The sequence below is a fragment of the Strix uralensis genome, chromosome 27 (genome assembly GCF_047716275.1).
Source record: "Strix uralensis isolate ZFMK-TIS-50842 chromosome 27, bStrUra1, whole genome shotgun sequence".
Taxonomy (NCBI): Eukaryota; Metazoa; Chordata; class Aves; order Strigiformes; family Strigidae; genus Strix; species Strix uralensis.
Window position 1 is genome coordinate 1940905 of NC_133998.1, and position 23810 is coordinate 1964714.

At 45.7% G+C, this 23810-nt stretch overlaps 1 protein-coding gene across 4 annotated transcripts; it reads right to left on the reverse strand.

Annotated features, from left to right (window-relative positions):
- Positions 1–232: 232 nt before the first annotated feature.
- MBD3 (methyl-CpG binding domain protein 3) lies at positions 233–18731 on the reverse strand. Of its 4 annotated transcripts, none has more exons than XM_074851909.1 (8): positions 18664–18731; positions 13716–13772; positions 10545–10704; positions 8659–8796; positions 5870–5960; positions 5211–5388; positions 3742–3939; positions 233–2135 (listed from the first exon to the last, which is right to left on the reverse strand). In XM_074851909.1, the coding sequence occupies exons 1-7, from the start codon at positions 18717–18719 to the stop codon at positions 3747–3749; spliced, it is 873 nt and encodes a 290-aa protein (XP_074708010.1). In that variant the 5' UTR covers positions 18720–18731; the 3' UTR covers positions 233–2135; positions 3742–3746. The 4 variants fall into 4 exon arrangements, with proteins under 4 accessions (XP_074708010.1, XP_074708011.1, XP_074708014.1 ...); XM_074851910.1 differs by lacking the exon at positions 18664–18731 and adding an exon at positions 18117–18248; XM_074851913.1 differs by lacking the exon at positions 18664–18731 and adding an exon at positions 17071–17152.
- Positions 18732–23810: the final 5079 nt, after the last annotated feature.

Below are 23810 nucleotides of genomic sequence, written 5' to 3' on the forward strand. Positions count from 1 at the left end.
ATGGGACACCCCGGCAGCCTTTTACTCGGTGAGGACACGGGACTCTGCAGCAAGAACAAACCAGATTTCCACAAGTTTCACTCTGTATCCCCCTCTGCCGGGTCCTAAATATCAAGACCCAACTCTCAGAATGAAGCCCACAACAGAACTGCAAGAGCGTCTCCGCTGAAGTAACTGGAAGGGGCATAGCACAAAAACCCCAGGTAAGGGCTTGACGCAGACTAGAAGAATCTCTACTTTGTGAGAAACATTTAATTCAACACAATGAATTACAAGAGGACAGATTTACAGAATAATAACCATAACAAACTGTTCAAAAAGGAAAATAATTTTCACTGGCTGCAGTACCAGGTAAGGTTCCCCAAAGCAATACCCGGTAGAACAGCAGTAAAGTACAATTCAGTCTTCTTGCAGTACTCCAAATGAGCAGTATCAAAGAATTTTGTATTTTCAAATCTTTAAGAAAAGAGTTAATACAGTATCAATCACTTTGGCATGGGATATTTTTCAAGGAGCTTAAACCTATTCAGATCACTAAGCTGAACTACTCCCAAAGGCTATTACTTTCCAGGCAATTCCCCTGGTCCCTTGCTGTCACTGCTAATCATTCTTACATGATAAAGGCTCTGGGAGCTACTTTCTTCCCCAAGTTTTGGGATACCAACAACTTGTACAATTGGTTAGTGGCACAATATTTAATCCACCACTTTATACTGTACTCTCAGCTGAGACATCCACGCATGAATTATGCAACGGATACCCTAAGACTAAAATAACTTTTGCAACCTAGTCAACACGTTCTCCAAGCTATAAACTCTCATCTTCCTCCCCTCTCCCTATCCTCCCTCCCCAGATAAATCCATTTTTAGCCACAAGTTACCCTAATATGCTCACAGATGTACTAGAAGAGACTGAGGAATCAATCAAGGTACCCATGGTGAAGTCAAATACTTATAAACACATTAAGGCAGGTTTCACATAATTTCATTTTGGACACAAAATGCTGGTCACTTCACTGCACATGCAAATAAGAAAGATTTAATACTTAATAAAAAGCTTTAAATTCGTTTTTAGATATCAATTATAGAAAAATCAACCTTTTTCCTTTCTTGTTTTAAAAGAGGTCAGAACATTACTGCACACGAAAGCAGATGTGTAGACACACCTATTGGAATGGATCCCCTTCCCTCCACACACACAGAAACAGAGGTCAGGGTTCTTGGCACCAGAAGAGAAAGGAGGAAGTTTTCCTCATTGTCAATCAGAAATGAGTCATTCTTCCATTCCGAGTTGAGAAGGTCCTTCTGACCGGACTTAACCAAAGCAAAATATACCCCAGAGTGAGTATATTTATATTTGAAGCTCTATTCAGCTGTGCTTGCACATACACACAACTCTGTATCAAAAAGATGCACAGTGGTGCATTCAGTGTGGTCATGGAACTAAAAAAAAACCGATTGCCATTGATGTAAGACCAATTCCTCAAGTGTAACTTCCCCTACTAATCAAAACCTCAGGTGGAAGAGGCACTGGCAGTTCATCTCTGAGACTACACTTCAAAGACCAATGTGGTCTTGCGAGGAAAAGGAAATTCAGTGACCCGAACTGACACATGGAATGACAATCCACACCATAAAATGACCTCTCTACAGTCTGGTACAAACAGGTAGCCTACAGCAGAGTAGCCAAGGAGTGAAACAGCATCTCTCTCACTTGTCTTAGAGAGAAAACTGTTTCTATGGGTCATTGTTAAAGGTACTTTGATAGAAAAGCTTAAAAATGTATCACCTATCACTGACCCACAACAAAAAAAAAAAAGGACAGGAAATTTGGTTCCTAGTATTTTCCCTCCCACCATTTTATATTCCTTTATTCCCTCCCACTTTTGCATTCCCAATTACCCTACCCCTTTAGAAAAAGGAGGGGAAGTAGAGTTTAGTCAAGTTCCATCTTCAAAACTACCCAGCAATTAATGAACCATCAGCTTCTCAACGTTTCCTGAAGTGTACATCAAAATGCTCATAGGTACAGTTGGATTGTTGGTGCAATTTACTCGGCAGACACTCTTGGCTTTGTAAATAGTTGTGCTGACCCTGCTGATAGGGTTTATACTGGGAATTCTTAGATGGAACTCCCTAGAAAAAAAGAGAAAAAAAGACCTTGTAAGTCAGTAAGAACTTTTTCTATCTTTGTAGCAAGTGAGCCCTGAAAAGAATAAAGCACCGTTGTCATAACATATCCATTTTTTTATCCCGTTTTTCGCCTTCAGCAGACAGTTTGTTCTGGTTCTTTGCTGTTGCCAGACCTTTGTAGTAGAAAGGAATGCAAGATATTCACTGTCCAAATAAAGCTACTGTTAGTGATGTGATAAAACAGGAAGATATAGAGCGCCCAGATATCAGATGACATCTCCCAAAGGCCAAACAGATTTCACATTATAATCAACCTTCCAGCTTGAAGGATTGCTTAACATAAATCACTCTTCCTTCTACCTGAAATACAGCTGCCACTCCCTCCAAAGCAGCTTTGCTTTTCTTCTGCTGCTCATCCTAAAAAGTCATTTTTTTCCCCTCCACATTCCTAGTTCTTGCCTCACGGGCTCTGGAGTGTATCTAATGAAGCACCCAGGGTATTGGCTATCCTATTTCAGTGACAGAACACTAATTGCTTTTCTTAGGCTAAAACTTAAAATGATCAAAAATTAAAATTAGTGAGTTCTGTTTTCATCTCACTGCATGAGCTCCACTGATGATACATAGAGTGCTCCTGGCTAGGGTTACATCAAAGGAACACAGCGAGGAAAAGCTCTGCTTCAGCACGGTGCACTGCCCCTATACAGTGCAACACACAACATTTAAGGCAACTCCTCTTGGTCTATCTGCAGAAAATTCTTTCTTCTGCACTGCCACACAGTAAAGATTCATTATTCAGAACTATTTTGGTTTACAAAAAAAAAAATTCTAGTTGCACCTTTAAAAAGTTCCACTGCACAAGTGAAAGTCAGAGATAAACTTGAAAACAATCTGCAAGCCCTTTGTGATACCTTTAAGGGATGCACAATGTAAAGGCACGTTTCTGTGAATCCTGTGGTTACTACTGTTACACCATCTTAAACTTTTCAGATGTTTCCAGATTTTGAATATAAACATTCTTCTGTTACTTTCAGTTTATAAGTTCCCGCCACATATAAAGTTTTTAGCAACTTCCCTCTTTTAATGGTCAGGTTGCCTTTTTCTAACTTTCTACAACTATTTTAAAAATTCCACAAATGTGCCCTCTGATATGCCCTGCAAGAAAATGCAAAAGTGAGAGAAAAGGCAGGTGGGGGAGAAACTGAGTCCGTAAGATGGCAGCTGTCCTTTCTGCCACAGTGTCCTCTTGCCTATCGTAGGAAGTAATAAATAAATAGGGGAAAAAAAATTGACATCACAAGACAAATTTTGAAGAACTGATCTACTTCCAAGATCGAATCCTTCAAGTGCTTACACACACATTCTGGTCACACATTTAGCCCATCTGACACAGACATAAGGCCCAGAACACTCCATGACAATGAGAGCACTCACCAGACATCACACACATCAAAGTATCTGCTTTTTTTCCTGGAAGCATGGCTACTACACCTTTAAAAGTGCATGCTAAAAAGCAAAGATTTGTCAACATATACTCAGATTCTTTCTGAAAACATTTCTGCCTTCAAGAAAGTACAGTTTAAGGTGAGAAAGGATGCCATCACACTACCTGGACTATACATTCTCCATCTCCTGGTCATGGTCCTGCTCCTCCTCCTCCTCTTCCTCTTCTCCTTCTTCCTCACCTCCTTCTTTCTCTGAAGGAGCTTCTCCATCTCTTGCTATTTCCTCTACATGGGCAAGCATGTCGGCCATCAGGGCTTCCTCCAGCCTCTTTCGCACCTGCTGCACCAGTTCCTCTTGCTTCCTGCCCCAAATCAATGAACACCGACATCAATCCTCAAAGCTGCCTCTTTCAAGGGAAAGGAATCTTAAATCCCTCATACATGAGGCTGGGCAGACAAGCATGGCTTTGGAAGAGCCCTCCAAGAACCGCATTGTAAAAAAACTGCCTGGCATTACAGTGTAAGTGCAGATGAAAGAAACACTTTAAAAATTTGTCCAATATTTTCTATTACAAATCCTTAGCATTGATTGTACCATTTTTAAATCTGGCTGAAATTTGCCTAATCTAGCATCTGACTCAAGGGGTTTTTTTTGTTTGGTTTGGTTTTTTTTTTGTTGTTTTTTTTTTTTTTTTTTAAATTCCTGGTACTAATATTAATTTAAATACAAAAAAGTCAGCCTACCCTCCTCAGATTTCCAAAAATGAGACTAGAGAAAATTAAGCTTCTGACCATTTCCATCTTTTTGCTCATTCTCCTTTCGAGTCATAACCTTAAATTTTACAGCCCCTTTTCTGTCAAAAGTCATAGTAAAGAAGTGATCAGGGGCTCATGGGACTCCTATTTCAATCTCAGACACAGGAAATCATGAAGTTATAAACAGACCATTTTTCCTGGTCATTCATGTATAAATCAAGCACAAAAAAGTCATGCTGTAAGTCAAAAAGATTTATCTGTCAAAACAAGTATTAACTTTTAAACGCTGTTAACGAATGCGAAGTAGCACGCTTTCAGGTTAGTGTCTTTGGTATATTCAGTTCTCTATCAAGTGCTTCGAACTGAATTTAACCAGTCTTGATTTAGCACTGTAATTCATTACTGAAAGCAAGCTAGACCTAAATAAATTGCATCCTTGTTCACTGCCACAGCAGCAGTTAGTACCATTTGGTCCTGTGCTGACACAAGTTGAAGAGAATCTAATTGCACTGTTCACGATTTCTCCAATCCCTTCTTTACTTTGAAGTGACTTAATCAAGGTTACTCAAATTCAGACAGCTTTTTCAATATAAGGAGGCATACTCTGACATGAAAAACAAGTATGAACCTGAAACCTCAGAGTAACTGAGCATGGTCAAAATAAAAAATAATGGGCTTTAAGTACATGCCTGTATGAGAGCAGCTTCGTGTACTCTACTGATAGAGGCATTCAAATTAATTCAGCAAGCAGTAGTGCTCCATCAGACATTTAAACATGCCATTGGAGAAAAAAAAAAAAAAGGGGGGGGGGGCAGATATACTATTTTACTACAAGAAACCTTGCTCCAAGACAGCAAGTGATATTTCCGGTTAATACCTAATATCTTCATCTGTCACCATAAATGCTTTGCAAAGTGGCTGGGAGGTGTTTAGCCAAACTCCAGGATTCTTCTCCACGGCCGCAGACAGCTGCCCAGTGATGGGCATGGTGCTAGTGTGCAGGGCACTAGCTATAGCAGAGAGAAGGGTTTCGTCAGTGCACCCGGGTCCAACCCCTGCACGTGGGAGGAAAAGCAATAATCAACATTGCACAAGACAAAGATCAGGACAACAGGCGTTATTTAAACTTTAATGGCAAAGCATGTACTGTCATTTAGAAAGCTAACACAGCATAAATCTCTGTCCTAAACACTTCTAGCAGCACCTGTACAACTCCCTCCAAGGTTATTTAAGCCTAGATCAATTCCTCATTCTGTTACACAAAAAACCCAAATTAGGAACGGAAGCTGTTTCCATTCTGCTTCTGGAAAATGAACAACAACAAAAAAAAAACCTCAAGAAGCTTTGCTTCAGTATCTCCTCAGGATGAAGGGCACCGAGCCTTCCAGCCAGAGTACTAACAGTTCCTGCTGAAGCAGGAATGGTTCACAGCACTGAGGAGCACTGGAGAATGAGGAGGTCAAACACAATACCTTCAGATCACCGCTGATTGGTATCAAAATGACACCCCTGGAGTTAAGGGCAGACTCTGATTACCTTGTAAACCTTTTGGAAGGTCCATTGTTTTCACCAGCTCCTCTGCAATGTCAAAAGCATTCAGTCCACTTAATTTCTTCTCCCAGAAGAGCTGACATCAAAGAAAGTGTTTATTGGCACAAAACAGAAATGGAATTGACAACTACACAAATCACCTGCTTACTATCAAAAGAGGGAAGAAACTGCTGCAGACAATTTTATATTGGATTTACGACAGAAGGGGTCTGCCATGTCTGACAGCAGGGAGCAATCCGCATGGGCAATCAGTCCCACAACTACTCTGTCCTGATTTGCTGCCTTGAAAGAGACTTTCTTTTCTTCCAGGGACCGGTGCTTTCACTGGTTCTGGACTGGAACAGCAAGGCAAGGCTTGTCGACTTTCACCTGAGTGCACACAGTGTAGGACAGCCTTTTTTACACTCCTATTCCTTTCTTGCTGTCTCACATATACCACAGAAGTTAAGGGATGCAAGAATTGTATCCACGCTCTTCCCAAGGTAAAGCATTATTTTACTCCTCTCCAGCAGTTTTTCATGAGAACAACCATGTCTAGTCCTTTCCTGTAATCTGAATCAAGGTTCTCCACAAGCTTAAGACCATGTGAATGCAAGATTGGGTGGGGAGTCAGATACTTTACCTAGATACACCTTCAACTCTCAATCTACATGTATAAGGATGATCAATGAATAGCTGGAGTACTGTTTGTCTTGCAAGAAATCAATTTTATCTGGGTTTTGAGGAACTGAAGAATTTACCCCAAACAGTCCACGCACGTCTCCTTTTCACGCCTGTCAAAATCTGAGAGCAACTGAACCCACGTTACTTTTCCAGTTACCAGCTCCCAACAAGGGGAATAAGGACAGTCACAGCCCAAACACACAGGCTGGATATTCTTCAAATAGGTGAATTTTAAGCCAGCACATGATGGGACTTAGCAGTGCTTTCAAATTTTGAAGAAACATCTGGAGTGTGCTGACCAGAGGTTAAAATATACTGCAGCCTAGTAAAATATTTTAAAGCAGTAATTTAACAGACTCTTAGATGCATAATGCAGAGAAATACACAAGAAAGAGCAAGTCTGCTCTATTCTATGGTGTATAAAAGGAAATATATAAACCAATGTGTATGTATATATTATATATACATACATCTTTTATATATATTTATATATTACATATATTTTTATATATATATACACATACATATATACATAAAAAACTCTAAAGGACCTTCTCAGAAAACAGACTCTGATGTTGTCATAAAAAAAAGGATTACCTAAGGAAAACACAAGTAGAGCCTAGGAAGCTGCATTACAACAAGTAGTAACGTGAGCAGCAAAACAACACAGCTGAGATTACAACATCTTTGTGTACCGGGGCTGAGCTCTGCTGTCTAACAGATTGCATTCACACATCAATCTGCACCCACATATCAATCTCTTCCACAACAGGGATACAAATCTCTACCCAACTCAGAGTTTTGCATATCAGTGTCATATCTTTAGTGTCCTCTCTTATTGTCTTAACTAGCCAAGGGGTTATAGGAATAGCAACAACACTACGAACACACATGCTCTGCTTCCTTAGGAAACCATGCTAAAACCCTACCAACCTGCTTAAAAAAAACACAGCAACAAAAAACCCCAAACCCAACCACCAAAACAAACCACCCAACTCAATTTCAAACAGAACCTATCTCACACTTCAGAAAGGTAATTTTTAAGTTTGCAGAAAAGGTTTTCAGTGTGAAAGGTGGCTAGTTTATAAGGTATTTTTAAATTGTATTGAAATCGCTTTCCCTCTTGGAATGATACATTTTAATTCCACCAGACCTGCAAGAGTTTAAAATGTACTGGTAATTGATAACGATGACAGCATCTGAACAGACTAATGAAGCTGCACATCTAGTTTCCCAAAGTTATAAAGATGGACTCACTACAGGAAAGGATTCACAGGCTCCCTGGTGTGATCCCTGCAGAGGCAACAGGCTGTCAGCTCTGGGTGATATTAATGAAATGAGAATGCTTCCAAAGGCTGCTTTGAACAGGTACATCTTATTTTACCACTGCCCAACTTCAAAGCCACACTTGTCCTAAGCACACTTTTTGCATCCCTTCACTAGATGAAATTAAGCTGAAAGATTTCCTTTAATTTTGATGTATTCTCTTGTTTGCAAATACACAGTATGATAAGGAAAACACTTTGATTTTGTATTAATAATGACATCCTAAGTGAATTTATGACCTTATTCATACAGGTAGAGTTAACTACTAATGATACATGCATCTGAAAACAGGCCCACGCAGGGGGTCCAATCCCTTGCACTACATCACAAACGCCACATTGCATGTGGTCTGCACAGGAACAGAGATTTCTTGAAACACAGAATTCTTATACAATCAGAACACTTGACAGTGATTATAATTACAATACAAATGTCCCCTAAAGTGGTTACAACATCTGTCTAAATTTGTAGATAATACTTAATTTCAGCATTAAGGAAACGAAGGTTTAGCTACAACAGAACAGTAATCTAAACAAAGGTTGGAGTCAAGTTATAAAACACAGTGCAGACAGCATAGTAACTCTGTATTGGAAACGGGTTTTGTTCTGATTTTAAAAGCTGGGAGCCCTCTAAGTTATTGTTTCTGAAGTACTAGAGACTTCAAACTGCTATGGACTATTTGTTCAGCATCACAAAATCAAAGTGGTTTACTTTTGGACCCTCCCAACAGCAAAACCAGGAGTTTCTTCGTTCTGGAGAAGAAGCTACTAAGCTGCAAGCCTCACCTGTCGGGGCTGGTCCACAGCTTTCTGAGGATCACTCTTCACCTTATTGCTGGGATGGTTCGTGATCTTTGTGACAGGTTGTTTGAATATGGAGGCCGTCTGTCTGACAGGCAGTGCTGTGTTCAAATCAGGCTTGCCCTAAAAATTGCAAATAAAAGAAGGGGAAAAGCCCACAAAAACATTTTCAATTTGCTAAAATGCTACTACAGCCATAAAGATGTACAGCAGGGAAAGAAGAGTTCATGGACTCGAGAACTTGTCTGATCTCAAGCTATATGAGTTAGACTGCTAAAAATGCATAACTACGTTCAAATCTTGCCTTAGCCCTATCAGAATTAAACAAAGTGTTCTGCTCTTTCACGTTCTACTTCACATACTAGCCTCCTCTCGTTCTAGTTTATACACACTGGTTTTATCCCAATTTTGACAGATTTTAGGAGTCAGAACACCGAGTTTGCACTTTGTAGATCACTAAAACGGAAGACTTCAACACAATATCTGTAATAACTAGCAAAATGATGAAGTGGGATTTAGAGACCATTTTGTGAATCCCGAAGCCGTTCTAAACCATTCTGTTTAAATCCAGTTGTGGATGCCAATAAACAACTTAATACACCTGGAACCTTGATTGGTTTTTTTTTTTTTTTTACCTTCAGTTCTTAACAAAACTCAGTTTTTAAACAGACCTCATAACAATTAAGTTTTCACTACATGACTGCATTTTACATTAGTGGAAACACAGAAACACCATTCCTCGTTCCCGAGATCTAACATGCAAGTCTTGAAATGGCTGTAGGACATACTTTGTTCTTGAGGATGCAGACACTGCATCTGCTTAACATATTTATTCATGAGATGTAGAAAAGATGTATTCAGGACAAATATAATTCTGAACCATCTGTGTGCTAATCCATTTATAAGGCAATGATAACTATTCGTACATTTATTGAAAGGTCTGGGCAGAATTTTTAGCCTATGAGATGTGTGTTAGCTGTTGGTCTTTGCAGCAAGGCATGTTTCTTTTAAAATATCACTACAGCACCTAGCGCTGTAAGTAAATGTTCCAATCACACCAGTGATGATGATTCTTGACTGGTTGACATATTTAGAAAATAAGCATTATGCTATTTTCCACATTTAATGTTTAGACGCACAGACATAAGCTTTTGGGTTCTGAAAAAGCTTTCAGTATCTGATGAAGATACTTAAGAACGACTCGAGCCAAACTATCCAGACAGGCAGTATACCTATGTCACTGTAATCGTGACTAAACCTTAACAATCAAAATTACCAGATGCCAAACACAGACTCTTGTTTTGTTCTACAAATGGCCCTTGTCATCCTCTTGCCTCTTCAGCTTTTTGCCCAAAATGCTTCCCCTCTCCTTAGACCAATTCCAAATCTGGTACCAGTGTGGCTATCTCCAGGGAGTCGCTCGCGGGAGGCTGCGTTACCTCTCATCCCTGCTGCCCCATGCCACTCCTCCCCCAAACCAAACGCCACAGCGGAGCAGAGCTGCTGCACAGCCACAGGAGTCAGCTGGAGATCTGGGGCTCTGGAGGAGATCACGCCCGAGAAGGTGATCTCGCACTCCAGGGAGGGGATGAAAGAGAAGGTGCCAGCCCTCTCTCCAGCCCTTCTGTACACAAGATTCAGCAGCAGAGCAATAGTCTTCCACAGTATCAGTGCCCTGGAAGAGTCAGTGAATTGCAGTATTTGTCCAACACCCCATAACAGAGATTTTGTCACTTCATACAGCTCCACTTTCCCACACTAATTACAAAGGGCTTAATTTTCCCGCTACCACAGATACTGTTCTGAGAGGCAGTCTGGCCAGTACAGTAGCAGACAGAAAGCAGAAATCTGCTGCTGCATCTTAGTCTTACTTTGGCTTGGTTGGAACAGTCATAGCGCATCCTCTGCCTGTTCTTGTTCATTTTATTCATCAACATTTTTCCTGTGCGGAAGTCAAAAGTGCTCAGGTCCATCGAGCTCCCCAGGTAGCGTGCCAGCTGGGGCTTGCTTCGGAACTTTTTACCACTTGGGCTGAAAAAACAGAAAAAAAGAAATAAGGAGGGAAATTAAAACCCTCTGGACTTAAACACCAGCGCTCGCTGCAACTAAGGAGGGGCAATTTTTATCTTCTTCATGAAAAACGTGTGCTGAACTTCCAAGAATGAGGCTCACATTAAACTTTAAATGGATTATTACTGCTTCCCTGTTAAGTCCTTTTTCATGATTACTGTGGAAGAAACAAATTAAGTGCAGCCCACATTAAAATGTTTTTATACATAAAGAGGAAGATTCAGACCAGGTATAAATGAACATAGCACACTTCACACAATGACCAGCATGGGAGATATCAGCACAGGTGCACTTATCACTCAGTTGTCTCAAATCATAAATGCCCATTTTCAAGCATAATTTCTTCTCCCAGCAGTGTTATGTCTGACTAGCACCACAAACGTCTCCTCGGACTCCCTCTTTCCCCCCTTGAATAGCACATTCAGGTTTGATTACAAGTCTTTGATAGCATTCTGAACACTTCAGGGTTACAGAGGAGCAAGGAGAAAGAACAGAAGTCAGCTGCTGACAAGCTGCAAAGCAAAGAATTACAAAGCTTAAGTGATGCAAAAATAAAGGTCAAAACCTTGGAAAACTTTCCATTAATGGCAAAACAGAAGAGAGATTCTTTTCAAACACCTGGTTTCACATGAAAGACTACAATCTGGCAAGCAGGCACAAATTACTCCAACTCCTCACTGGTGGTGGGGGTTTTTTTAAATAATATAACCTTTTGCACCACTACAAAAAGCACTGCTAAGTAAGCTCTTCTAGTTTTTATGCATAAAGCAAAAATAAGTCAATGTATTATGACTGCAGTGTAGAACTGTACAGACAATAAGCACATGCTCTCATTTAGCATCATAACAATGCCTCTTTATTCCCTTAATTTCTCTCATTTCTGGTTTTCTGCATCTTGCAACCTGCATATTCAGTCTTAGTACCCATCTGGTAGAAGCTCACTCCACATACTTTTATTATACTAAACACAGGTTAGTTGGGCGAAAGGCATTTTAAGACCAAAATGGCAGTTACCACCCCACCCCTATTTATCCATTTTCTTCTTTTAAAGGGCAGTTAGTAGTGTTAGAGCATTTGCAGCCATACTGTATGGAAGCAGGGTGATCTCCTCCCTAGCCTACAAATACCCTCTGCTCTTGATGTACCGAAGGTCTCTGAACCTCCTCTGAAAGGAGGGTGCAGAGAGGGGGGTGAGTCTCTTGAGCCAAGGAACCAGCGCCGGGACAAGAGGGAATGGCCTCAAGCTGCGCCAGGGCAGGGTCAGACTGGCTCTTAGGAAGGATTTCTTTGCAGAAGGGGCTGTTGGGCGTTGGAATGGGCTGCCCAGGGCAGGGGGGGAGTCCCCATCCCTGGAGGGGTTGAAGAGTCGGGTTGACCCAGCGCTGAGGGATCTGGTGGAGTTGGGAACGGTCAGGGGGAGGTTCATGGTGGGACTGGAGGAGCTTCAAGGTCTTTTCCAACCGAGATGATTCTGTGATTCATCTAGAAGATATAATGTCACATCCCAGTGAGACCTCACTAGTAGGCTGCCCATTGTACACAGAGGTGGCACCTGTGAGTTCAACAACTCAATTCAAAGCAACTTCACAATATCCAAGTGTTGAACTTCAGAGGATTACAAGCAGTACCTACATATTAGCCCCTGTTTTTTCTACTGAGGAGAAAAATAGCATCAATCCAACTTATACCTGTTGGAGACAAATCAACGCCAATGAGGTTCAAATGCTTTCTGAGGCAGTTGGAGCGCTGTGCTTAAGGTTACCTTCTGTTATTCCTGAAGCCAGAAATTCAGGCTACTTGTTGCAAGGTTTCTACTTGAAGGCCAAGAATAACTTGAAATAAAGTTGTCACAGGATGAGAGGAAAGAAGTATTACTAACTACTTCAGCAGCATAGATCCCACTCTACCACAGCAATGCTGTTCACACTGGTAAGATACTAACAACCTCTCTAGGGTCTTCTCAAAGGAAAAAAAGCTCAAAGGAAAAAGACTCTTTTCAACACATTATCTCCTTCCCTGAAGCCTTTATTAGGGGAATGGTCTGAAAAAATAGCATAAGCATAAAATTTCTAGTATGGGACAGTGTGAAACCAATTAGTCAGACTGCATATGCAAAAAAAAAAAAAAAAAAAGATTAAAAAACCCAAAAAGAACCAAAGTATTAAAAGCTCTCCAAAAACTGAGAGACAAGGTTAATATGAATTACACTAAAACTGAAATCTGAAAAAGTCTCTCAAAGGACTTAAAACCAAAAGGTTGTGGTCATCCCCCTCCCAGCATCTATCTGCTTAGGAAGCTCCCGGCCCCGATTGCTCTCAAGCTGCTTATCCCGTCCTGTACCCACTCCCTGCCACCACCACTGCTCAAGCATGAAAGCATCCATGCAAATGCACAGTTAACCAGATGGGGAAAATAACCTATCTTTAGAGGGCAGGGAGAAGAAGAGGAAACACTTTATCACTGGTTATTCCTCAGCTGGACCAGTTCATTAGGGAGCTGCACAAACACTCAGGCCAGAAGACGACACAGAGAGCAGGAATAAGCAGACAGGAACAGAGACTGGGTCCGGAATCAAATTTGAAACCACTTTTTAAAAATATAAAAGGAGTTATATGTCTCAATACAGAAAGAGGAATAACCAACTCCAGCAGCTTTCAGGCCAGAGCCATCACTGCTGTCAGCAAAGCCAAGATAAACTCCTGCTATATGAAGAATATGACGCTGCTTCCTCTTCCAAGATCCGCAGATCCAATTTACAGTTTAGTGTCTTAGTAATTTTAAAAATAATACATTACAGTGAATTGTGCACTTAGAAGCACAGTGTAACTTGCAGAACAACAGAGCCAGATACACTCAGACACAGTATTTTTTAAATGAACGTAGCCCTTGGGGTTTTTTAGTATACTTTATAGTAATTTTGCAATGGATCTGAAAAGCTGCTCAAAGTCCACATATGTCTAAAAAAAACCCACCTGAAATGACTCAGAGTCCTGTCTCTTCCTGGGGAAGCTTGGCCCAAAGGAAAAGCACTGAAATGTTCAGAAGAAAAACTTTTATTCTGATTATGTCTTGAAAAAGGCAATACCATACCAAGCTTCTCTGGAACAATGGCAGACCGGGGAACAAAGCTACAACTCAAAGCTGACAGTAAAGTTGCTCAGTAAACACAGACAGAAAGGAAGCGGTCAGCGTGCTCTGGAGCTCCTGGGGTCCCTCTGGCAGGAGCATGGTAGGACACAGCCCCTGAGGGCACCTACAGACACCCGAGAGGGGTGGGGCGGGGAGGGGGGTGATAAGGCAGCCAAAAAACCACAGAACTTCAGCAGCGGGATTGCTTGCTGCATGCCACAAGGCACAGAAACAGTAAAACAGCGTTTATGAATTCTAAACGTTGATAAAATGCTTCCGTGTCCTTTAAATATCACAAAATATGAAATTTATCTCCCGCTCCAGAGCAAAGGCTTTGCTCTGCGCTCCTGTTCTTGATCTACAAAGGTTTTGAAGAGACCCAGAAGAGAGACATCTTGGTACAAAGCTGCAAACCCCAACCTCTTCTAAATAATACTGCAGGCACTGATACCGTGCGTGCGCTGTACCCGGTTCCTGAATTAGGGTCTTTCACACTTCACCATGTTACGAAAAACGAGGCAACTGCAAAGTTGCAAACGATTTTACATGCTCGTCCATCAAAAGCTCCAACTCATTATCTGCTTGTGCAGCCTGCCTCGGCACTAACAAAACGAACCCAAAGAGATGGAGGGGTGGTATGACCAAACCCAAGCCACCCTCTCTTGTTATTCACAGACTTTTTGGGCGCGGATTAAGCTGAATGTGTGGCAGCCTATTGAAGGGCCAGGCGCTGCCAGGTGCCCGCTGCTCTCTCCATGTGCTGCTCAGCCTTTGTTTCCTGCCTTATATTCTTAAGGACAGACTGACTGCAAACCCAGGCCCTCTCCCCTCCTCCCTCATTACACAAGTCTCCTCCCCTCCGCTCTCCCCATTTAGCCTACAGAGGATCTGCACAACTTGGGAAAGCGAGGGACAAAAGACAAAAAAACCCAGAACCAACCCAGACGTCGCCTGTGTTCCAAAGAAACAGAGACAGGCATAACCTGGGTTATCAACAGCACATGCCTAAGGTAATCAATAACCTAGGGGAATCTAAAAACGTTTGCCCAAAGCCTCGTATCCTCGGTGGAGGGGTGACAGGCACAATGCAAAATGTCTTTCCTTCTCCATTTCAATCGTGATCACTCCTGCATGGAGCTGGGGAGTCACAGCCCACCCCAGCATCCCTCGGCTGCACTTCTCTCCCCAGGCAAAGCCCGGCACCGGGGGCCCTTCGGGTGCTGTCCACCCCCCGACACCGCCTCCGAGGGAGAGACGATTCCCTGGGACACCTCACACGCTGCCACCGTTAGTCCCCCTCTCTCGCAGCATCTTCACATTATCCCTGGCTGCAGCATCGGCACCCAGCCCTGCCTCAGTGGCCCCACACTCCAACAACTCGGTTATCCCGGGACGGGCCAGCACAGACGTACTCGCAGCTTTCACCAGCGCGCACGTACAAAGCACCGGTGTGAACACGCGAGACCAGGCGACTCCTCCAGCTGCCATAACCCACCCCACGCCTTCACACACCCGCGCAGCAGCATCTCCCCATCCCTCTGGAAGCGAGTGCCCTCAGCTCTGCACGAAGCAGCCTTGGGGCGTTGAGCTGTCCCTTGTCACCACAACTGTCCCAGGCGTTATTTACACGCACGTGGAGGCCCTGCACCGCTGCCAGCAGCAGCGTCTAAGGGATGTTCCCTGCCCCGCAGGGCAACAGGGTTGTCTTTGTTCAGTAACTTGGGCTCCAACCACACAAAAAAACCCCCCAAAACAAAGAACTTAAAAAATCTCTCAAATTTCCAGCAGCACCCCACCCCTAAACAAGAAGCAGAGTGGCAGTCCTGTAACACAAGAATGAGCCCAAATATAAACAGCCATTTTACAAGGCTCATCTCAAGCACCATGAGAGCTTCCCTGGGGGAGCTGTGGGTAAAACAGAACAACCAAGAAAGAGCAAAGTATGGTCTCAGTAAAACCATCCTCCTCCACCATTTTTTTGGGGAAAAAAAAAAAAAGTACCCAGACCAAAATATACTTGGGGGGGATGTTAAAAATGTTTTCTCCAACTTTATATATAGGTAAGAAATTCACAACAAAATCAGTGATCTGTTAAGTTTTCCAGAACGGTGATGTCAGCAGCTCCTTGAAGCAGAGACGAGCAGCGATCCCAACTTCTCAGACACTTGGTCACCAAACTTTCAGCAGAAAAGCCACACAAAGCAGCACTAAATTCTCCTTCCCCTAGGTGAGAGCACTGAGTTTGAAGAGAGCCTTTGTAGCCAGAACTCTCTCAAAGACAGCCCACCGCTTTCACAAAATGCCCGTTACGCTTCCCTTCCTGAAATCCTGCACCCTTGCACCGTTCCTGCTCACTCTGAATTTGGGACCACAAGCCCCACCACATCAGCCAGATGCCCTCTTGGGTTTCCCACCTCTTAAGCCACAGGCAGACAAGAGAATGCACTCCAGTTAAAAAATTTCTGCACAATCAACAGCTGGTAAACGCGAGGTTATACGACCATTTCTAAAAATCTGCCTAGAGACACCTCAAGGAGGGTTTAATTTCCAGCCAGCAACTGGCTCACGCAGATTCAACATCTCACAGGCTGAACACGCTCAGCAAAACCCATTTGTCTTGTCGCCCAAAGCAGAACTCGTATTCGACGGAAACCTTCGTGCAGAAAGCATCTGCTGCTAGTGCTCAGGGTTACAAAAGGAAACCGCCAAATAGAAAGCACCGGAGCCCTAAACAACAGTTTGGAAAAGCAGGAACTGCCACCCCGCTGCTGAGCACCTCGGCTCAGCGTTAATTCTCAAGGCTGGTTATTGCACATGAGAGTGCTCATTTCCAAACCAGGCATGCAATTTTCCACAAACACTTACTGCATCTGTATGTTCAGGGTAACTGGACAAAAAAATCATCCAGGTAAACAACAGGCAGAAATAGCAGAGGTATTAGTAAACTGCCACACACATATTTTCCACTCTGAGGTAATGCAAAATGCAACAGCAACCAAAAATTAGTGCAGCAGGGCCCTATTATACCTTTGATCTCTGTCCAAATTGATATAAAGGGAAAATCCATTATAACTTGGGAATAAAAATATGCTACTTCTCCTCTCTCCCCCTCTTTTTAAAGTTCAGCTCTGGGACTGCAACTTCACAAATAAAGTAAGTTCTGGGAAAAACAGGGCTCATTCAAGCTTTCAGCTGCACCTCCTCCAGCTGCTGCCACTGGTCTTTCCTTCTCCCCACAGACTCCGAGCAGCAGCGGTGGAGCCGGCACTTCCAGCTTTACGCTCTCGAGACCGATATTTGCTGGTTCACTCGCCACCCAGCACAGCACGCTTTTCTCACCACCATAACCTGATTTAAAAAAAAAAAATGAAACCGAACACGTGCAGAAGTTGATCGCATACATTTTGCCGACTAGAGAGGCCAGATAAGGACACCTGGGTAACTTCTGCTCTGCTCTTCCAGCTCCCGATGGACCCAAGTTTCACACATCAGCTCACGGGTGCACTGAGGCTGCCTCTTATGGGTGCAGGAAGGATCCATATGGCCCACCTACAGCCATATGAGACATACATTGATATTAATAGAAATCCTCCAGGCAGAGCAAGCAGCTCCCTGGCCATATGCTTCCCCCAACAGCAATACTCACAGGATAACGCATCCCGAGCCCTGCCCCGGCCTCTCATCTATAGCAACAGCCATCACCGCAGGCAGGCAAATGCTTCTTCCTTCACCCTACCCCAAACTCCCTAATATACAGCAAAAGCAGCAGATAGAGCCCCGAGAAGGCGGGCAACCGCTCTCGCCGATACCCTGGCTACTTCGCAAACACCGTGTTTATTTGACGTTAAAAAAAATAACTGTATTTGCTAGGCATAAGCCGCGCTGAGCGGAGGAGCGGGGCTCCCGAAGGGCCGCTGCCCCCTCCCGCGGTGCCCATCCCCTCCCGGCGGGTCGCTGACAGCAAGGCGGGGTGAGGGCCGACAGCCCCCCGAGACCCCAGCGCAGGCCCCGGCGGCCCCTCGAGGAGCCCGCAGCCCCGCCAGCCCCCACGGCGCGTCCACCTGTAGCGACAGGCAGGGCCGGCACCTCCCCCGGTGCCCCGGCGCGGCCTCCCACCGGGCGGGCGCCTGCCCCCGGCACCCCGCCGCGAGGAAGCGCGGCCCGAGCTCCCCCCGCCCCCCCACCCCCCCACCCACCCCGGGGGCCCGAGGCGGAGGCGCCGCGGCCCGGCCGAGCGCTCCCACCTCTTCCGCTCCATCGCGGCCCGGCCCGGCCCGCGGCCGCTCCCTCCTGGCTCCGGCCGCCGCCGCCTCCCGCCGCCTCCACCGGCTCTTCCCGGCCGCCGCGCTCTCCTCCCGCCAGCGGCTGTTCCCCGCTCCCGCCGCTGCAACCCCCCCCCCCCCCCCCAACCAACCCACCCACCCCCCGCCCCGGGAGGCGGCGCTGCGGCCGCGGCTCGTCCCGCTCCCGCCCGCCCCGAGCGCGGCCTCCGCGGGCGCCCGCCGGGCCCTGGCGCCGCTCCGCGCTCCGCCGCGGCCCTCCCGCCTCCTCCACGCCGAAGGCGGCCGCTCCGCTCCGCTCCGCCCGCCCCCGCGGTTCCGCTCCCGCCCCTTCCACCGCGCCGCCTCCCACCTTCCCGCCGCGGCTGGATCCCTCCGCCCGCGCACGCCGCGGGGATATAGTCCCTCCCCGCCGCCCCGCTCGGCGGGAAGCCGGTCACGCCGCCCTCCTCCCGGCCCCCCGCCCCCCCGCCAAGACCACCCCCCCCCCCCCCCCCCCCGCCGGCCTCACCCCAGCGCCGGGCGCCGCGGCCCCCCGCGGTGTCCCGGCAGCGCCGCTTTGGGCATCTTCCCCCGCGCCCGCCCCGGCCGGACTGGCGGCTCGGCCCCGCGCCCCCCGCCCCGCCCGCTCGCGCCCCCTGCAGCCCCGGCCCCGCGCCGCAACCCCGGGCCCGCCCGCCGGCACCCCCCGCCCTGCCCCGGGCACCGCGGGCACGCACCGGCCGCGCCGGGGCTGCTGGGCCCAGGCCCGTGTCCCGGGGGAACCCTGCTCGGAGGAACGGCGCCGGGCCCGCGCCCCGGGGCTTTTCCTGCGGCGGTTTTTCGGGGTTCGCTTGGCGTGTTCTGTAGCACCCCCAGCCCTGCTCCTGGGACGACGTCCAAAACCAGATCCACACACACACACAAAAACGAGCGAGAAGGAAGAAAACGCGCTCCGGCGGAGCTGGCGTGAAGACAAAGCAATGAAAAGTTTTTCAGGAAAAAGCGTCAACCGCAACCTGTTACAGACGGGCAGCGACCCCGGGAGAGGCGGCTGCCTCCCGCAACACCCCCCGGGAACCCCAACTCCGATCACGCACAACCCAGCACCCGCCTTTCGCCGTGCCAGGCTCCACAGGCTGAACACCACCGAGCGCCACCCGGCAGCCCGCCTTCCAAATCGAGTCAGATTAATTCATTTTAAGACTGAATGACACAGGAGGTTTTTGTTAAGATTCCTGCACGGCCCAGCAGTCCCGGAGCCATCGCCAGGGGAGCTCAGAGCGGCTGCGCCCGCCGCCATCCTTGGGCACACGCTCCAGCCATCTTCTGACACCCAACTTACTTTGTTTGAACTTCCAGAGCTTCCTCCAGCCCACATCTGTGCTACAAGCTGTCGGGAGTTTTACTTATTTTTTTTTTTTTTACAAAACAGGGCTTGCTCACTTGTTATCTGGAAAGCAGCAGGGAGCAGAGGAAGGATGAGAGACGCATGTCGCAGGCGAGAGGAAACCCAGAGTCCCCCACGCACGGGGTGCAACTCGTCCAGATAGAAAACAACTTCAGAGCTGGGTGTGCCTGTAGGTGCTGGGTTACATTTCCTTTGTACAGGAAGATTTTTATATTTAAGATATGTGATAGTGGGGATTTTGGCTTTAATTTAATCAATACGGAGCTTTCTGTTGCCCTGAAGGCACTCTGTCTCTCCAGGGATTGGTTCTGGTTTTGTTGGTTTAACGTTGTCTCCTTCTGGGCTCACACTGATGAAATACCTTGCTCTACTATCGCTGTTATTTCTTGTAATTTTGAACACACAGATATGAAAAGTTCTCATTGCCAGTATTGATCAAAACCACATTATTTTTCATAAATGCACTTTCCCTTTTTGAAAAAAAAAAAAAAAACAACCAACCAACAAACCAACCAAAACCTCACAACCCAGCCAAACTCATACTCTTCTAACCAAAAACTTGTACTGAAACACAGCTTCTTGATTAAAAATGAAGTGTCTAAAGGGAAACTGAGGCATGGAGTGATGCAGTTTGCTCTCGTTCAGCGCAGCAAACGGGGCAACTGGGAGCGGAACTGAGGAAGGGCGAGACTTCAGCGCTGCGCACCCGAAAGCGGCGTCCTAACCCCCGCACGCCGGCGACTACACCTGGGAGCAAGAGCAGGAGCAGAGTCCTGCCCGTAGCTCATCCCTCTGCTCCACTCCACCAGTGATGAAACCCGGTAGCCCTCTCTTTCACACGAACCACTTGGTTGTTTCCTCTCTCACTGATTAAAATCAAGGGCACGAAAAGGAGCAAACTTTTCACCAAGAAACGAGATCGTGCAAGACACACCGTCCACGTTTGTACACCGCGGTTTGAGAAAGACGGGGAGTGACTGGAAGGAAGCCAAGAGGTGAGCAATGAAAATCAGCAGCTGTCTACAGAATGACCTGTGAGGGAAGAGGAAAGAACCAGCGTTGTTTAGTCTCGAGAAAACAGCTGACATTTCATAACAGCCTTCAAATATGTAAAAGGGAAAGAATTACTGGGCTGGTATTGCAGGAGGGGAGTGAAATTCTTTTTTCCAAACATGTAAATGAGAAGTTAAGCACAGAAACAGGCTATTTAGAGGGACCGTGAAATCTCCCGCAATGGCATTTTTTAAGAATAAACTGGAAAAGCTGGGGAGAGGATCCTGCTGCGGGGTGGGGATGGAGAAGGTGACCTCTTAAACATCCACTGAACCTCAACCTCGGGGTAACGGTAGTTTGAAAATCAGTTTTCACTGCCAGCTGGTGTAGCAACAGCTTGCAGAATTCAAGTCGTTTACTCTTCCAGGACTCTATGAAATGTTTGGGTAGAAACTATCTCTTGAGCCCAAGGGAAAATATTGCAGTGTTCCTTTGGGAACACGGCCAAGGTACAGAGGATAAGGTCTCTGCAGATACTGCCACCAGCTGAAAGTGTATTCAGCTGCCAGACAGTCCGTGTTGTTCCAGGACTAGCAGATAATCCAAAAATCACCAAAATCGGTTGTTGTCAGCCACGGAAGGAAGCAACAGGATATCCTGATAGAAAACACTCTTCCATTTAGCCCTGCAGATAACTCTCGTTGAAAGCTTTCTGCTCTGCAGCCAAATATCCCAGACACAACAGAGGAGCTTATTTCAGCGCAGCGTTCTCCGGGGAGCACCCGACCTAGGAGCGCCTGCAGAGGGGCAGAATCGGAGCCTGGTCCAGGAGGTGACCGCAGGAGAAGAGACCCACACGGTGGCTGCGATAACGACTCCCTGTGCCATCTCCACTTACACCTTTCATGATGAAAGCGAAGTGGAAGTACCAGCGTGGAGAAACACTCGGAGGAGACAGGCAGGAACACAAACCTTCCTTTTCTTAGAGGCGGTTTTGAAGTTGCATCATTAAGGCAGAGCTGAAGGTGCTTTTTTGATTTCTGTAAATCCAAAACCCTGTGAGCTCGGCCGGTGCTGTGCCCTCTAGTGGGACTCTCCGGGTTTTGAAGGGGAAGCTTTTCTTCCTCTGTCGGGTCGTTGACTTTTAACTAATTTGTTCACATAATGTATGCAACATTTGGTTAGCTCATTCTGAAAAACAGTTGTTAGAAAAGAGGCAATGCTAGGATATTAAAAACCAGAAAGATCGTTCATGACACTTGAACAGTAACTATTTGAATTTTAACAGAAATTTGCCAAAAAAATGCAGAAGATCTTTCTAATAGAGTATTTCCAAAGACTGCTTGCTCTTGTGGAAGGAGAAATACTAGAAATTAAATCAGTTATATGCTAATCCTAGGGTTAATTAGAGACAAAGCCATCATTTGAAACACTGCAGAGAACACAAGCAGCTAAACGATCGCCAAAGGGCAAACAAACGCAAGGTCCGTGCATTTCTTGCAGCGCCTGCCTGTGCAGGCAGTGGTATTCTGAGTATGTTTTTCTCTTTTAAGTATCTTCTAAGCTCATTTGCTGTGCACAACGCTATCACTGGGACTTTGCTAAAGGTAATTCTCACTAATGAGACCTGCAGCCTGACAGCTCGGGGAGACCAGGGTCCTCAGGGGAATGGGCAACACAGACAGAGCCTGGGTTCAAGGCCTCCTGAAGAGCCCTCAGCCGTGGGAGCTGAGGCTCACCCACCCTCAGGAACAGCCAAAACTAGGTCATTTCCGAAGTCAGCAGCAGTGTGTGATGCCTGTCCTGTCTAGACGTGTTATTAAACGGGTAAGAGCAGACTGTAACTGTTCGAGGCTGAGCTTACAACCCTGATGACGTGCGAGTACAGGCGAATATAATGTCCCCTTCCAAGTCATACTTCGGATAAAAAGGGATCAATATCCCTATATTTATAGCACAGGGCTGTTTGTCAAACCTACATTCTCAGCATTTCAAGGTGCAGTGGTCAGCCAGGAGTTTAGGAGCACTGCTAGAGCTGCGCAGTGGGACAGACTGAGGGACAGCACGGTTATCCCATCACGCCATAAGCTTCTGTACCATCCGACTGGACGTAGCAGGGCAGCACAGCGAGTTTTGCATGCGAAAATGATATTCCCTGCCCCCCCAATTAATTATCAGTGATGCTGCTAAAGCAATTATTCTGTTAAATAAGTAGTTCAAGTGTCCTGCAGAGCGTTTAGGCAGGTTTTACAACAGTTTTCCATAAAAACATCACTCAGAAGCTTTCAGCCCTGAAGGTGACACCCAAGCAGCACTGCTACTACAACTGAGATTTTTCCCTAAAGAGATTCAAACCTTTCATTACAGCCAAAAATTATAAGGAGGTGAAATTTGACACTAAACAGAAAGAAAACAGTGATCCTGTTCTTACACTGAAATAAGTTTGTTTACAAATTCTGGTCTTTCTGGAAAGGGGTGAACTTTCCCTGCTAAGTCCAAGTTGTCTGCTGTGGCTTAGTGGCAGAAACCAGATCAAGAATAATCCCTGGATTTCCTTTTTTCTAACAGCTAAAGACTTTTTCATCTAAAGGGCTCTGGTAGTGGGTTGTTTCATCGCTAATTTATGTTGACAAATATAACTATACCTATGACATATAGATACATATTCTTTTCCTACTCAAAACCCACATTAAGAAAGCAATGGAGCAGCTCTCTAAACTGGTTTTCACCCCGGTACACACAAAGACCCCCAGGGTTTGCAGACTGCCTTCCTTGAGCCCCTAGATTAAGCCAGAAAAGCCAGCCTGTTCTCAGACAGCACACACTGCTTTAAAATGGTGTGTGCCCAATCAGACAATTTAAGAGGTCCACAAATTGATGTTAGAAAGAACCAAAACCTTGCTTTAAACTAAAAGCCAGGAATCTTGTGTAATCTTGTATGACACTCTGCAATATTGGCTATGAAAAGTTAACTGCATGCAAGAGTCCACAGTCACTACTGATCCAGGAATGATTAGCTTAAAATCAACACACGTCTAAGAATAGTTCAAGAACTACAGCAGTATTAAGAATGGTAACAACTACCCAGGGACAAACAAAAGGCTCATCAAACCCAGCAGCCACTGGCTGATGCCTGAGGAACCAGCACAGGAAGAGAGGCAAACACGCAGCAGGCCTTCCTTAGGACACACGTTCAAACAAGCTGAAGGCCTAACCCAAACCAGGAGTCTAGTCTAAAGAACATGGACTGAGAAGGTAACACAAAAAAACAAAAA